Source organism: Dermacentor albipictus, chromosome 9, assembly GCF_038994185.2.
Source record: "Dermacentor albipictus isolate Rhodes 1998 colony chromosome 9, USDA_Dalb.pri_finalv2, whole genome shotgun sequence".
NCBI lineage: Eukaryota > Metazoa > Arthropoda > Arachnida > Ixodida > Ixodidae > Dermacentor > Dermacentor albipictus.
The window spans coordinates 28,712,035-28,729,196 of NC_091829.1; the positions used below are offsets into that span (position 1 = coordinate 28,712,035).

The 17,162-nt window shown below is 47.4% G+C and overlaps 1 protein-coding gene across 2 annotated transcripts in view; it reads right to left on the reverse strand.

The window, feature by feature from the left end:
* LOC135917978 (tyrosine-protein phosphatase Lar-like) overlaps window positions 1-17,162 on the reverse strand; it is a 691,474-nt gene that overhangs the window by 177,155 nt on the left and 497,157 nt on the right. For both annotated transcript variants that reach the window (XM_065451631.1, XM_065451629.1), the window contains exon 6: window positions 9,226-9,443. In XM_065451631.1, coding sequence (XP_065307703.1) covers window positions 9,226-9,310 — 85 coding nt within the window. In that variant the 5' untranslated portion in view covers window positions 9,311-9,443. The remainder of the gene's footprint in view (window positions 1-9,225; window positions 9,444-17,162) is intronic.

The following is a 17,162-nucleotide window of genomic DNA, read 5'->3' on the forward strand; positions in this document are numbered from 1 at the left end:
TAGCAAATGCGTTTAACAAACACTTTAAGTCCGTCTATACAAATGATAATGATGTAATACCACCTTTCGAAATGTGTGTGCCGCCTATACCCAATGTTCAAATAAGCGAACCAGGTATACTCAACATGCTTTTACAATTGAACACTAAAAAATCTTCTGGCCCGGACAACATTCCAAACACATTTTTAAAACGGTATGCAGAATGGACATCAAAGTACTTGCACGTTCTGTTCACAAGGTCATTGTGCGAGGGACAAGTACCGAGTTACTGGAGGACAGCCAGAGTGAAGCCAATACATAAAACAGGAAAAAAGCACTGCATTCAAAACTACCGTCCAATTTCTTTAACATCTACAGTATGTAAACTTTTGGAACACATAATCCATAATCATATCTCAGAATTCTTGGAAAACAATAATGTACTAACAAAGCATCAACACGGATTCAGAAAAGGCTACTCTACAATTACCCAACTGGTTTTAACAGTGCACGACTTTGCGAAAGCAATTAACAATGGGAAACAAATAGATGCTATTTTCATGGACTTTTCAAAGGCTTTCGACAGGGTCTCTCACAAAAAAACTACTTTACAAATTGAGCAAGATACTGAAAAACTCCAGACTAATTAATTGGCTTACAGCATACCTTGATAGCATAGAACAATTTGTTGTTTTTAATAATCATGCTTCTGAACGACTTCCGGTAGGCTCTGGTGTTCCGCAGGGCTCGGTCCTTGGACCTCTCTTGTTCCTTTTGTTCATTAATGATACGCTGCATGGTATTCCTGTTATGGCTAAGCTTTATGCAGATGACTGTGTATTGTACTCGGAGATAGACAATGTTACTGACCAGGAGTTGCTGAATGATGCTTTTCGACAAATTGTCGACTGGTGCGCTGCCTGGCAAATGTCAATTAATTTCGAGAAAAGTTTTTATGTCCATCTCACATAAGAAACATAAACTAACGTTTCCATACGGTATTATTAACATAAATATTTCCGAAGTAACACATTATAAGTATCTAGGGCTCTGGATCACAAATGACCTCACTTGGGCTAAGCACCTTGAATATGTAGTATCTAATGCTAACCGCAAGCTTTATTTTTTAAGGAGGGCTTTGAAACTTTCTACTCCCACTGTACGCCTACTCGCATATAAAGCTGTAGTTTTACCGATGCTAGACTATGCATGTGTAATTTGGGACCCTTTTACTAAAACTGGCGCTAACAAGATAGAAATGGTGCAAAGAAAAGCAGCTCGTTTCATTTACAACAACTTCGGACGCACTTCAGTGACATACCTCTTAACAAAAGCAAACCTGCCACCATTAATGCAAAGAAATCGTGTATCACGACTAAAATTTCTTTTTCAACTTATTAACGGTCATTATAAGACAGATCTCACGGGAATAATTACTTTTTCATCTGGTTATGCTACTAGACAGCGACATAGCCGAACAATAACCCCATTTAGTACACGTAATAATTGTTTTAAGTATTCCTTCTTTCCTCGAACAATCGTTGAATGGAATCATCTAACCAATGACCAAGTTTTAAAATCATCCCTTTCGGCGTTTGTTTCAAGTATTGAGTAACACTTTGTTTTTTTGCTGTGCCACTGCTATGTTTAAGCTCCGTTAACCTGACTTGTATTGTTTTCGTTGCCTATACTATAGTATTCTTACATATGTATTGTTTCCCACCCTGCTAAAATCCCCAATGGGGATTGCAGTATTGATAAATAAAAAAAAAATAAAATAAAAATAACACTGTCGCGTTAATAAGAAATCGAACAACACGCAACCCGACCGCGCAGCCTGTAACGATGGCGGCGGCTGCCATGCCGAGTTAATGGCAGGAGCGGAGAAGCCGGAGGGCATTGCGCGTGCGTAATGGTGACTGGAGGAGCGGGCATGGTCCTTGCCTGGGCTACGCAAATAAAGTGACTGCCGATTCCTAAGTAATGCAAGTTCTGTTGAAATCAAGAGCAACACCTGCACGGCACACCTTGCTGTCATATCTCGATTTCGCCAGCCGAGATGGGAAGGGGAACAGTCGTCATCTTTGCATGTGCCTCCACCCCGTTGTCAGACTAAACGCCGCACGCAACAGCCGCGTCACACCAGGGAGGAGCTCTGCGCCGATCCTCACTCTCTTGCATGCGTAATCATGCGAACAATCAACATTTGGAGTTGGATGTCTCGGAGCACAGAAACGCTGCAAGAACTCTTCCAACTGATAATGTGTGGAAACACGACTGCCTCTAACTTTTCAATACAAACATACCCACTTACTGCAGTCAACAAAACGTTAATTATTCAATTTCAGTTAATAGGGCTGCTGACAGCGAGAATTATAATCTTACTTTGTGTCCCCCTGCCCACATAACTTATTTGCACAGGTGGTCTTCGCATGCCTCCCAGTGCCTAAATATAAGAAAACCATAAAGCTTAATATTGAACGCCCAGTATATATATATTACTAGCGTCAAGAAACTGATCCGAGGACACAGAAACGTGGAGCCCAAATGGGAACAAACATCACCGTGGAGACGCAAGCAAATGGACGAGGTTTGTGGCCGCTGTCAGAGGTAACAGCACGCGAAAAGGCAACGCACAATTAACGCGACAAAAGAAAGCACGCACGCACGCACGCACGCACGCACGCACGCACGCACGCACGCACGCACACGCACCATTGTACGCCCAGGCAATAGGCGACGTCAGCGGGACTGATGAGCCTCGGACCCAGAGCACGCCCAGTCCCCCTGTCACGGGAAATCAGCGCGAGTGCGGCGATGGTCCGCGGGGATGGAAAATCGAGCAGGACAAGCGCAAGCGCGGGTACAGTTCGCCAGAATAAGGGTCCGCGGTCTCCACCCGTTGGCAAAACAATCCCGCAGCCCAACCCACCGGTCACGGGGCCTTTCGCGACGTGGACATCGTCGTCGTCGTCGCTGTCACCGTGCGCCCATCTGTACGGGCGAAGTAAAACACCGAAGCGTACGAGTTGATCTGGCGCACGGAGGAAGGGGTGGGGGGGAAAGGGCACACTCCCACCGGCGTCATTATGACCTCCCGTGTCGGGTCGGCAGACAGGGGTGAGGGGCGGATACAAAACAAACGCGCACGTTTGCTGGCAATAAGCGACTCTGTTTGCACTACCGGGCCGGACCCAGGACCAGTTTGTGATCGGCGGACTGAAGCTCACGCCTACCTTGGTTACTTTTGTACTGACCGTGTGTATATATATATATATATATAAGCAAGAAGCAGGCAGACAGCTGCCCGCCAGAACGCCTGTTTTCTTCTTCGTCTTATTCCCTGCCCATCCCCGCATTCCATGCGCGCGAGCCTAAGCGTGTCCTTCCCTTCATTACACTCAGCCACGCAGCCGTAGATTAATGGTTGGTTGCGAGGGCTCGCTGGTGAGGGAAATCCATAGCGACAAGCCTTGGGAATGGGAGTCGTCGTCGTCAGGGCCGCCCTAAGCACGAGCAGTGTCTCTGGGTGTCGGCACATGCAGTGTCGCGCTCGGCTCGCATGCCTCGCCGACGATTACCTCGTCGCACTTGGAAAAAGCACGACAGGAGGTCTCGTACACTCAACATCGTCTGGCCGCAGTGGCGCGTCGAGCAAAGTCCTGCGTTCAAACGTCGCGCGCCTCTTCGCAACGTCGCCAGTGACGGATCAAGGCCCGCTGATGCACTCCAGAAGGACCGTCTGCTGGGCTAGTTGGTTTAACATTGCGAATTCCAAATACAGAGCAAAATATTCTGCTTCTCCTTTATGTGAATGTGCATTTATTTTTTTTGCGCTGTATTTGGAATTTACAATGCTGCACTCGAATTTGGCAAGCTCGACAAAATGCCGACTGCTGTCGAGTCGTCTGCTACCGAGATGTCCGAAGGCCGAGTCAAAAGCGATGTCTGGTCAGAAGCCGCGTTATCTTCTGCGCTCGAACCAGGGGACGGCTGTATCAGCGCTTGAGTCTGTGGTCTCTGATCCGCCTGCTGGGGAGATCTGGGCGGATCAGAGACCACAGGGCGGATATTTGGGGGCGCCAGTGCGTGCGAGTGAACGAATCGATAATTGAGAAACGCGTCATGCAGCAGCCGGGCTCCTCTCTCAAGCTTTTTCTTTGGACACCCTGCGCCATCTGGTGACGCCGCCGAGAAGTCAGCGCGCGGCGACCGACACGAGAAGCGTTGCGCGCCGGCGCCTGCGAGAGCTGAGAATCGTTGCCTCGCTTGCCGCACGCCCAGCGGCACATACACAGCGAGCCAAGTTGGCGAGAGGTTCAGCGAAGAGGAGCAGATACCCATTGCATCCAGGGCGCAGCTCGCAAAAAGCACTGCCGTGAAAGATGTTCATTGAAAAGCTGCACACACCCGGTGCAATTGTGGCGCAGCCTGCTAAAGCGTCGAGTTGCTGTCCTCGAAGAACCCATGTGACAGGGATTCGACTTCGCCCAGCGTCAGAGAAATTAAAAGGATTTTATTTTGTCACTGCGAAGCGAGCGCGCACTAACTGGTGCACACCGAGTGACCCAAGTTGACATCAAAGAGGTTCATTGAAGACCAGCACAGACAGACGGGTACGTACCCAGTGCATGATGATGACAAAATGTATTTATTAAGGGATGGCGCGAAGGCCTATAATGGGGAATAGGAATAAATCGGTGTCAAAGAGGGCAGTTGAAGAGCGGTGCATACCGAGTCCCGTCTTTACAGTGGCCCGTGTCAGCGTGAAATAGGTTTGCTGAAGAGCGGCACGTACGTACGCATTGCCCCATACCCAGTGGCCCAAGTTGGTCCAACGATTGGTTTCGAACCCTGTTCTCTATACAGATCAACCTGATGCCCTGCCCATTCCACCATGGACTACCCAGTGATCCAGGTAGGCGAGAAAATGGTTAGATAGATAGATAGATAGATAGATAGATAGATAGATAGATAGATAGATAGATAGATAGATAGATAGATAGATAGATAGATAGATAGATAGATAGATAGATAGATAGATAGATAGATAGATAGATAGATAGATGGTCATGCGGTCGCATAACACAACGAACAGAAACAGGCCCTACGTTATAGCCCTTTGAACAAGTTAGAAAGAGTATAGATTGGTAGATAGAAGACAGACCGACGCCGGAAAGTGCGCGAAGTACCTCAAGAAGCCTAACGCAAATATTCGTAAATCTATACCCTCTTCTCTCGTACATACGCTAACCGTAAAAAAAGACACACAGAAACCCTAGCAGTTCCACACGCTAAAGGTAACACACACAAGCACAGCACACAGCGAAGTCAGCACCGCAGACAGAGCACACTGCATCTTCCCACGGAGGCTTCGTTGCTACCACTGCGTCTCTCGTACATACACTAACATTAAGATAAACACACAAGAAACCCAGCAGCACCCTACGCTAAAAGTAACAAACACAACACACAGCGAAGTCAGCATTGCCAGACAACGACGGCACATTGCATCTTCCCGCGGAGGCTGCGTCCGCGGAGATTAATGGGTCTAGACAATGGCGGACAGGCGCGCTGGCTTCGTTCTGCTGCGTCTGTCGTCGTTCCGCTAATCTCCGCGCCACAGAGCGGCAACTACACGGAGGCGACGGACAGCGTCAGCAATGGGAAACGTATGAGAGGGGGGAGAGAAAATGCAATTTGTATTGGGACCAGCCGGGAGGTTGAGAGAGAAAGATTAACAAAAGGATAGAGAAAAGCGCCGACTAGGAAGACGGTGGGAAAAAAGGGTCACGGAAAGAAAGCAGGAATGGTTGGTAATTAAAGAGATAGAATACTTGGAAGACAGAGATAAACAATGACAGTACAAAAAAAGGCTGGACAGCAATAAGTAGATGTTGTAAAAAATCCCTCGTAGATGCATGCAACACCGAGCAACTAAAGAATAACAGAGAGCAAAGTTGTGTAAACGACTTTCACAACCGTAGGAGGTCCTACGGGTCCGTCTTGCAGGTTCCGGAAATCTACTCGAAACTTAGCAAAATCGATATATCTGGTGCAATTTCTTGGCTATATTCGAGCCTTTTTCGAACATCCACTATAGCAAAGCTGTGTATAGAGTTCAGATTTCTGACTTAAAATGATTGTTAACAATACTCTTCGCAGATGTGTGCTAATCGGAGCAACCCATCCGTCGCAGGACGCTGCACATAGAAGCTGTCACGTCCTACGTAAGTCCCATGGGTCTGCTTTGCTACTGTATGAAACACACCAGAGACTTTGCGAACGCTTTACTACATCCTGAACAATTAATTTGCAATACTCGAAGCCTTTCCAGTTATTTCGCTATATCCGAACGCAATGCTTCTGTATTCCGCTCATTTCCAAAGCTTGTTCCTGCATGCATGCTGTACGGGTTCCACCGACTCGGACCTCTGACAGCGGGTTCCGGCGTCCTGGTAGGGCTGCGTTTGCTAGCTTTTGTTACAATGGTACATTCGGCCAATGCCCATCGCCGCGCTTCGAATCGGATTGCAACAATGCGGAGCCCGCTCTTCGTCAGAGTCAGAAAAAAAATACCACGAGGAAGCCGAACCTGCCGCCGCTCGCTAGAGCAACTTGACGCCACCAAATAAAACACGTCGCCACGTCTTCCATTGCAAACGTATACACAGCACGGAAGCGTTAAAGGCATGCCTCCACTGCTGACGTCAAGCCAGCAGCTTCAGCTGCTGGCTTGACGTCAGTAGCTTTGTCATCAGCAACAGCAACCTAACCTAACTTGACGTCACTAGCCAACTAGCCTAACAAACCTAAGTATCGCAGCTGTCCTAACCTAACTAGCCCAGCTGTAACCTAACCTAACCTAACTAACCAACCAACTAGCCCAGCTGTTCTTACTTAGCAGCTGAAGCTGCAGTGATCCACGTGATCGGAACATCGCCAGAGCCAAATCTCGGTCGCGATCGCAGGTCGGAGATGAGAGCGACTGCGAACGTTCTGAGCTGGAGCGCGGCGACCTGAAAGAAACAGCCGAATGTGCCACTAGTGATAGCTCACCACCGACTTCCGCGTCAGGTTGCGCGTTCTCGCCGACGCCCCCATCGTACAGCCACTTCGGCACTCCGATGCAGGTTGAGTTTCTGGATGTTTTTCGACTGGGATGCGACACCGTCCACGCCGCAAGTGTAATTTAACGCCGCCGCAGAAAATTAACCGCGAAATTCTGTAACATCCCGGAGTGTCCGAAAGTATATTAAAAAAAATAAACAAACAAATAAAAATGGGTCGATTCTTCCTTCACAGGAATCGACCATAAAGCCGAGACCACACGTACGCTTGCGGACGCGCGCTAGCTCGCGTTCGCGCGCCTAGCGCCTGCCGCGCCTCGCGAGTAATGGTGGTTTGCATCCACACAGACGCGCGACAGCGCGCGCTCACTGGGCACACTCACGGACGCCTCGGAAGGCGCCGCTTCGTACTTTGTTATCGATAGTGTTTCAAAAGGCTTCGATATCTATAAACTTAATTGTTATATTTTTATAGCTGCTAGATCAGCGCATAAAGGAAAGAAGAACCACTTTCTTGCATGATATAAATCTGCTTCACGGAGAGTTGAACGTTCCGCGCCGTAGGTGCGTAGCCAGGCGCGCAGACGCGAGGCAACCCAAGCGCGCGATAACAGGGAGGAGCTGTTCCCCGCGCTCACGCCGCGTTTCGACGCGTACGAGCCATGTCGCACCATCTGCGCATGCGTGGGCGCGTGCACGCGAGCTTGCGCGCGTCCGCAAGCGTACGTGTGGTCCGGGCTTAACGTGAAAGTGAAACGTGGCTTCGCAGAAGAAGTTGCAGCTTTTGTTGGACGGTATAGAAATCGAGCGACGGGAGATGGATAGGGCATACTCGGGTCCACAAGCGAAAGTTGTCGTTGCGTACAATGCACTGTCCCGGAGACACTGCATTACACGCACCGTACCACTACGTGGATGTGCCAGAAACCAGAGGCGTTCGCAAAATAAATAAATAAATAAATAAAAAATAATACCGTACAGGCGACGCCGAAGGGGCTTGTCCGTAAAATCGCTTCGCTAACTCGCCGTCGGCTACACCGAAAGGCGCGCTACTTGCGGGTCCAGTGGCTGTCTCGCGGCTTCGCCTACGGTAGCCCGAGAATGGTAAAATTAAATTATGGGGTTTTACGAGCCAAAACCGCTTTCTGATTACGAGGCACGCCGTAGCGGAGGACTCCGGAAATTTCGACCACCCGGGTTTCTTTGACGTGCACCTCAATCTAAGTGCCGGGGGTGTTTTGGCATTTACCCCCCCCCCCCCCCCCCCATCTATATGCGGCTGCCATGGCCGGGATTCGATCCCGCGCCCTCGTGCTCAGCAGCCCAACAACACTATAGCCACTGAGAAACCACGGCGGGTACTGAGAATGTTGGACCGGCGCGGAAGTGTCTTCCGCAGTCCGGTTAACTGGCGACGTGCTCGGCTTCCCGAATTCGGGAAGCAACAGTTCGCAGTGCGGGCCCAGTACGCGCGGCGTGCCTTGGGCTTCCCGCTGGCGTGTCTCTAGCTGGCCCATGGGGGACGTCATTTTCCACGATATTCGCCCGTCCACGTCGCTGCCTTTGCTGCGACGCTTAAAGCAGAAGCATTGTAACTTTGCGCCATTGCAATTGAATCAGTAGGCGGCGTGCAAAGATTGCTGTCGCGCGTTTAAACTGCATTCCGGAGGCAACCAGGCGTCAAGGCTAGCCGGACGCGGAAGAGAATCCATGTGGCGAAACGGCATCGTTACCCAAGACCGTGAGAGCACAAAGCCCAGATGACGACGATGACGATGGTTTATTGGCATCCCCTCTGAAATGGGGCGGTAACAAGTAGTCACCTACTCTGCATGAGTTAATCAGGTATGGCAGGAACCGATCTGTGACTAGTGCAACTGTGAAGAGACAATCGAGCACGTGTTGTGTTTTTGTGATCTCTATGACAACGAACGCGACGTTCTTCAGAGGGTGGTAAACCGATAAGATAACAGGCCATTTTCAAGAGACTGAGATTCTCGGACCGTGGCCGCGCCGTCCACGCGTCGCAGGCTCACAAAGCGACGGGTGCTCTTTGGGTGACGTAATTTCAGTCACGCACATACACGCGAGAATTCTCGGTGGAGCGCAGCACAATACATTTTCCTGTTAATAATAAACAAATAAGTAAATCAGAAAGCAGACCGAAAGGACTCACCTTCGTTTTCGCTGAGCTGACAGGAGACCTCGATGACCGGACACGTCGCGGCGACGATGAACACCCAGAACAGAACACACATCATGGTCGACACAAACACCACGCGAATCAGCAACACATGCCGTTAGATGTCGCCACGATGCCGGCTCGCCGTAGTGTCGGAGACGTGCGGACTATCCAGGCGCGGCGATGCAGAAGGTGTCAGCAAGCGTTTCCGGCTGCAACAGATTAAAAAAAAAAGAACGCATATTGGACAACGAAGCAACGCAAAGCGCCGACATTTGACGCGATCTTATCAAGCAGCTACAAGTGCACCATCGCGAATTCAATGAAAGGGTGATCAATCAATCAATCAATCAATCAATCAATCAATCAATCAATCAATCAATCAATCAATCAATCAACTAAGTTTATATCCAGACATATGCTGGATGGTCAGCTACGCTAAAAGCCGCGTTCACAGCTTCACTGGAGCAAGTCGACAATTGCATGGCATTTGGGGGGGGGGAGAGAAAGAGAGAGAGAGCAGGTAGATTTACAAAAAAAAAAAGGACTTCACTACAAGTTCGGCGCAGAGAGCTTTATGTTGATTTATTCAAGAACGTTACGCGTAGCGGCTTCCGAAAAAGTATTGTGCACCAGTTTTGGAGAAGAAATGTGGCTACTTCAAAAGCGGTAGGCGTGCAGTATTTCCAGTATGACAATAATGCGCGCCTTCTCGACTTCTTTAGCAGGCTGGCTATGAGCGCTGGAGCGTTGCTAGCTATTTCGCATTGGACTGAAGACACGTGTTCTCAGGTGTTAATCGTGCATCGAGTCCTTACCATAGAAAGTGTCTTGTTTCTTAGCATTTACAACAGTGCTTCCTTGACGTTAGGTCAGGGAAATATGCCTTTCAGGAAGGAACTTAGCATCTACATTCAATAGCTTTGAAGCCTCCAGTATTGCTTACCTTCTTCCTGTCATTCTACGTACTACAGGAATCTCCACTGTTCCTTCCTCAATATGCATTCTACAGCCAAAGGAAATCATGCATTTTCAAGGGATAATTTCCAAGTACCAAAAGAAGATTGCAAGGATTCTAAGACAACAGGGAAAGACCCCCAAGACAGTCGAAGTATTTAATTGACTGAGATGCCAATATCTTGCAGCTGTTTAATGAGGGACTCACCGGATTGCGCATTCGAGATGAGGATGATGGCACGTCCCCAATTATTTTTGTAGCCATTTTATTTTGGCGCGCAACCATTCACATAATTTTGCTACTTTAATTCACCCTAATTCATAGAAGTATAAGAATAAGCGTCATATTTATTCCTTCTAGAACAATCCCATTTTCCGTAAATTAATTGCTGGCTTGTCTGTGTAGTTATTTTTTTCAAATTCTTTGTATAATTGCAACTCGTCTTGTGTGTGTCGTTAAGCTTCTGTAAAGTTTCTTGTCATTACGCCATTAATTTTCGAGTATGCTCCATCACTTTCATTTCGCAGTTTCTTCTCGTTTTCATGTGCCTGCCACTTTTCTCACAATCTTGCTGCAATAAATTGTTCTCTTCTATGTTCATGTTCTTGGCTGCCCGGCGAGCTCATCGATATTGAAGGAACATGGCACATTTATTTACGGTACTATTTTGGTGTGCGTTATTAGAAATACAACATCACAAACGATAAAGTTCTACTTCCTAATAACAGTTTGCATGATTATTGCGCTAAGTTACAGCTTAAAACATAACGAATGTGAATTTAAATAAAACTAACATAAAGTGAAACTCCTTTCTTCCCTCGCCGTCGGAACATATAAACAGCGGCACAAGCGCCTGCATGAAATTTGTGCAAGGATATTGGTGACAAAAAAAAATGAAAGAAATAATAAAAGAAACGACGATGAAATCATGGCCTCTGAGATTGGGCGGGGTGCGCCGACCATCTTGGAAGCTGGTGCGTTTCGCCGATACCGCTAGGTGCGCTGAGAGCCAAAGTCGGCTGCCCGCTCTTTACGTTTACTATATTACTCTATGGTGCTAATTCGGTTTACACAGGAAATACTGAACACAGAATGACACATCCTATGACACCGTTGCGACGTAACGCCAGATTATGTTCAGTCAACGAACATTTATCCCACAAAAGAATTTTAGTAGCAGACAACGAGAGCAAAGTAATACATTCTTCGGGGCTATTGTAAGGTTTGCTTCTTATCGCCATGTCATTTAAAGTGAGGCTATTAGGACCTTTTGGTACCCCGTAACCTTTCTTGGCAGACTCATCTTCTCGAGGTATAAAAGAAGACGAGGTCTTCAACAAGAAAGGAAGGAAGGAAGGAAGGAAGAGAGCAAGAAGAAAGAAAGGAAATGATTCGGGACGATCAACAATAGCTGTTGTCAGTGTGTACACAAGCGCCGTGCAGCGCCGGAGAAGACGACACGAATGAATGGAAGGGCCACCAAAAGTGAAGCAGACGACGGCGAAAAACCAAGCAGACGACAAGGAAGAGTGTTAGGTGGAGGGACGGGGTCCTGGATTTTGCAGCGCGCTACTCAGTCGCAGGGAATGACAACAAAAATAAAACTTATAGAGTGGTAAGATAATGACTTGCCTTCTTTTACGTAATACAATCTCCGCACCGCTACATCCCTTTGACCCGAAACCTGTTTGTATCTAGTGTGTCCTTTTTTCTGTTTCTTTTCTTTAAAGGGAACACCGAGCAGTGATATCTTCTTTCGCCGCAGGTTTTCCGGCGGCAAGAGAACGATCCCGCCGTTGCAGCTACCCGGTACTTCGTTTCTGGTGCACGCATAGCGAACGATCGGAAAAAAAAAAGTGCAGCAAGAAAAACAAAGCAAAAACAAAACAGAAGCGGCAAACGAGCTCGGGTTCCGGTCGGGCCTGATTTGCAAACACGGTTGTTCGCGACGAACTGATCCAATGAAGAAGCTGGCCCGAACCTTTCAGCGGGCAGCAACTTCGTTCCGCATGGGACGCAAAGACGAAACTAAGAGGAAACGCGGTAGAACGGTCTTCTTTCTGAAGTGGGCGCTTTTTCTTTTTTTCAGTTGCAACTTCAGTGTTTATTCGTTTGATTTTTTTTTTCTAACAGCCGACGCCATCGACGTCATAATAGTCACGCGCATGCAGTCACTAGATCGCAGAGATGAGGACTAAATCCAAGGTTGCGCAAATATCATTACCATTACACCCTTCGAACAAAGGTGGTGCAGAGAACTCCTTTTGTGGCAGCGACTGCTTCAGCCACACGCGACTCAGTTTAAAGAGCAGCAAATATGGAATAGCCGGCATCAACCACTATCGAAGTTAATAGTTCATTGCAGTGCCTCAAAAGCGCACAATACACCCGATTTGGTGCACAACTATAAAAGAAAAGCAGAATGCATAAAACTCAAAGCACCAATCCTACACTACGTTTTACACCACGTAATACACAATATACACAGTGCTCTTGTGGCCATGCAGACGAAGATGTGCATCATCTTCTCCTCGAGTGCACAAAATACGATCGACAAAGAAAGGTACTGCAAGCAAATTTGCTGATATTAGACAGAAGACCATTTACTCTAAAAAAGGTACTTGGCCCATGGCCAACTGCGGGCCTTCAAAAAAAAGCGCTTCTTGCTCTGAAAAAGTTTTTAGAGGAGACCAACATTTTAGGAAAATATTAGGTATCAAATGATCCGAATGCGCCAAATGAGTAACATAAACGTTGTTCGTGATTCATAATTGGTCTATGTGGTGATCGCAACTGTTACGCAATATGTATAATTTTGTTCTGTACTTGCAGTGCATTACATGTGTTGTGTGTTATGGCTGTTCGAAATATCTTACTTCACATATGCGTACGTGGACTGAACTATTGCACAGAACTTTGCGACTCATGTACTGTTGGACTGTATATTTTTTTATTCTTGCAGTGTTCTACTGAGTGCCATATTTCGTGTCACTATTCTCCCTTTTTACGCAAATTCGTTTACTTTGCCAAGTGACAAGGAGTAGCCGGTGCCACCATAAAGGCGCCAACCTCTCCTAATATTCATTTCAATAATAAAAAAAAACTGCTTGATGAACTCGACTGAATAAACTTGCTCGAAGAAAGTAGCCCTCCATTACATGGTGTATTGCGCTGCTACGAAAGGCGGGCGCAGGTTGCCAACACAATTTCTTCTTACAGCGAAGCTGAATATAGCTACCCCGCGGCGGTAGTCGATCTCCGTCCGTCTACACGTCGCGTCGACACGAAAAAAAATATTCGTCTCCAGTCTCTAGCGATTGCTCTGTAGCTCTCAATGTAATGTAGGTAGTTTGAAAAAAAAAAAAAACATACTGAAATTGGCCTAAGATGACTCTATCATTGCGCCGAGTTTCATTCATTTGTCTTAATTACCGGACGGTGAAGTCGTAAACGTTACAGCATTCTCGTCTGCTGTCAATACATGGCCGTCTGCCGATGGAGTATGGTTACAGAGAACCGACGTGACTCGTGTTTTACAAAAAAACTATCCCGAGACAAGTTACATCGCAATTAGCCACTAAGACGATTCTAACATTACGTCTAGTTTCATCTGCGTTGCATAATTACGTAGTTCACACTGAACTTGCGAATATTGTGGAATTTGCCATCTGCTGTCAATACACGGGCGTCTACGGGAGGGAAACGGACAGCCCCGGTGTTTGTCCGCTATATTAAAGCTCTACAGTCCTTCCGCGTTTCGTTCAGCTAACTAACTAGGAAGTACGCTCAATCGCAAATTACAAACAAACGTGATTTGGTTCGTGCACTCCTTTGGACCGCGCCCCGATCAACGCGTATCGTCGAGCGCGTCGAGTCTGGGTTCAACGGCCACCTGCGTCCTATACACATTGCTACCACCAGTGGGCGTTGCGTGTTGTGGTTACGTCACAGTCGCCGAGGCAACCTTATAATAATAATAATAATAATAATAATAATAATAATAATAATAATAATAATAATAATAATAATAATAATAATAATAATAATAAGAAGAAGAAGAAGAAGAAGAAGAAGAAGAAGAAGAAGATGCATACATAGATATATAGATATATATAGATGCGTCGATTGGGGTAAAACCCACCAGTCCCGTTGCTCGTCCTTCTTCACATAGTGGAAGGGCTGGTGAATTTTCTTTCTTTCTTTTCTAAATCTTTTTTTTTTCTTTTACTTTTTTGCTTTCTCGCGACATCGCGTCCTTTATGACCTTTAAAGCATCTTCGCGAACAGATTATACTTTTCGTAAAACGCTGCGCAACAATCCTAACATCCATGAGCGATCCCGAATTCGGGAACACCACGAAAAATAAAAGAAGAAAAAAAAACAACTTTTCATTTTTTTGCTTATTAAGCGAATAACGAAAAAAAAGACCAAATATAGAGTTTTGAAAGAAAAAAATTGCCAGTTTAAACCAATTGGCCGTTTCTCTTCAGTGACCCTTTAAACGTCCCGTTCCAAACTACGTCTTAACCGGCATGTCGCAACGCCAAGCAGCTATGCGATTTCAAGGCTGTAGGGATACGCACGAAGCACCTTGCCCATTTAACGCTACAGATACTCGCAGTAATCGCCAATTACAGTGTCAGAATGTTCCAGGTGCTACCACGGGAGGGAGGAGGTGGGCTTTCGCTACTTGCCTCGCTGACGATGGGCAATTAGTATCCCCACTCGGCTCGGTCGTCACGGCGCACTGGCCAATCAGGGCACGCGCATTCTGTTATCGGTCGGGACAGAAAGGGGAAACCGTAACCTTGAAAGCGGTTGTCGGCCCTAATTCCTCCCCCACCCCCATCCCAATATTTTTCTCTTACTACCTCTCCCTCTCCCCCTCCCGTACAGCGCTGTGGAGGTGTCCTCGCTCGAGAGGTATTAACGTCGTTCTACTTTTTCATTTTTGTCTAGTTAAAGTCGCAACACACATAAACCGGACGGTTGTCTGAAATCTGCGGCGCGTTTACGAGGGACCCGTGGTTACAGTGAAGAACCACGACCTAAGCCCGTTTCCGGAATACGGATTCACAACGGGGCTAACCTTAACTACGCCCTTATCGTGAGGTCGAGAAGAGCCGCCACTTTATTATAATGCAAAATTTATTAGAATCTTTTCGCGAACTTTACCAGCCTCTTTCACACCGACTTGGGTCGCTGGGGCGTGTTCAAAATGGGTAGAGCATCGGACTCCTGTGCTGAGGAAAGCCGGGCTGAAAACCAACCGTCCGACGAACGTGGGCCACTGGGTGTGGAACGCTCGGTGTGCGGTGCTGTTCATGTTGAACACCTTTGACGCCAACTCGGACCCCCTCGGCTTGTGCCCGCTGGGTGTGTGCCACTGTGTATGCGCCGTCATTCAATAGACATCTTTGACGCCAACTTGGGTAACTGGGCATCTGTACCACCTTGCACTACCTTCGGGATCGGCCCACATTTTTGCCCACGGATATGTATACGAAAAATTATTATTATTATTATTATTATTATTTGTTTTGAACACCTATACACATATACACAGTTAACAGGAAAGGGAAAGCGAGGAGCAGGCCGGCAACTGCCACCGGAAGGGGCACAACGCCTGCCTACTCTTCTGAAGGGAGGTGACAGCAACACAGAAATAAATGGAAGATAGGAAAGAGGGGAGGAAAGAGGAAAGGAAGAGCAACATGACAAATCTAAAGACTAAAGTAGAACACTAAAGAAAACACTAAGGTAGCACGCTGTTCTGCCGAGTTTCGACTCTGCAGCCGGAATTAAAGTGACGCCGCGTCGAACAGCCTCGACAATTATCAATCACATCCATGGCTAGTTCCCTATGCGGCTAATTGTGCGCTCCACGATGAGACGCTAACCAATGATAAACTAACAGCGTCGCTGTGAAATTCGGCAGTGTTATACGTACGCTAAATACGTACGAGAACATAGGTATGACCCTGTATTGCTCAAGAGGCTAAATAAATAAACGAGGAGGATATCTGGAAGACGTCAAGAAGGAAAGGACAGCCGCTCGGACGGGCGACAGGTCGTAGAGAGCACGGGAAAGGAGAGGCCTACGCCTCTATTCCGTACACAGCAGCGAAAACTACGGGTAGCGTTTGCGAACCGGAAGACAGAATCTGAACTAGAGGCACTTTTCCATTGTCCGTCACTAACGAAAGTATCGATAGTATGCCACTGTTGGTAATGTAATAGCATTGGACGTACAGCATGCAAACACTGTAACATAAACTTGGCGACGTCTCCTGTTCCCAATGGCATGAACTGAGCATTACTGATGCTAGCTGTCGCAAGATTGTGTGTGTGTGTTTGTGTGTGTGTGTGTGTGTGTGTGTGTGTGTGCGTGCGTGCGTGCGTGCGTGCGTGCGTGCGTGCGTGTGTGTGTGTGTGTGTGTGTGTGTGTGTGTGTGTGTGTGTGTGTGTGTGTGTGTGTGTGTGTGTGTGTGTGTGTGTGTGTGTAATGTTCGCGAAGGCAAGCAGCGCGGGAAGCATCTCTGGCCCTTCGTAGCATTGACTTGAAGTATGAGACGAAGGCCTTACCCTTCGTTGTACTGCGCGGAATTAGTGAGACGAAGTACAACAGTCAGGGAGCGAGGGAGCTTGAGGGCTTGTTTAACGGCCGGTGCAGTGGACCTGCGAAGCGGTTGTTTCGGCAAGGATGGGGCCACACCCACCGGTCCATAGAGCACGTGCGGCCCGCCGAGCGCTTGTGAGGAGATCGTGTGGTGGAAAGGGAAGGTCCGTTTTTTTTTCTAACCCCTTGGGAAATCGTTCCACGTGGTTCCCATTTTCCTTTGCCCTGCCAGAGAATGGAGCTCATGGGTATTAGTGCTTTTATGCGTCCGTCGTTCTTCTTTTGTCTTTCTTTTTTTTCCCTGTAATTTTCCAGATCGAGTCCTGTCTTTTTGCACTGCGTCGTTCCCTTTT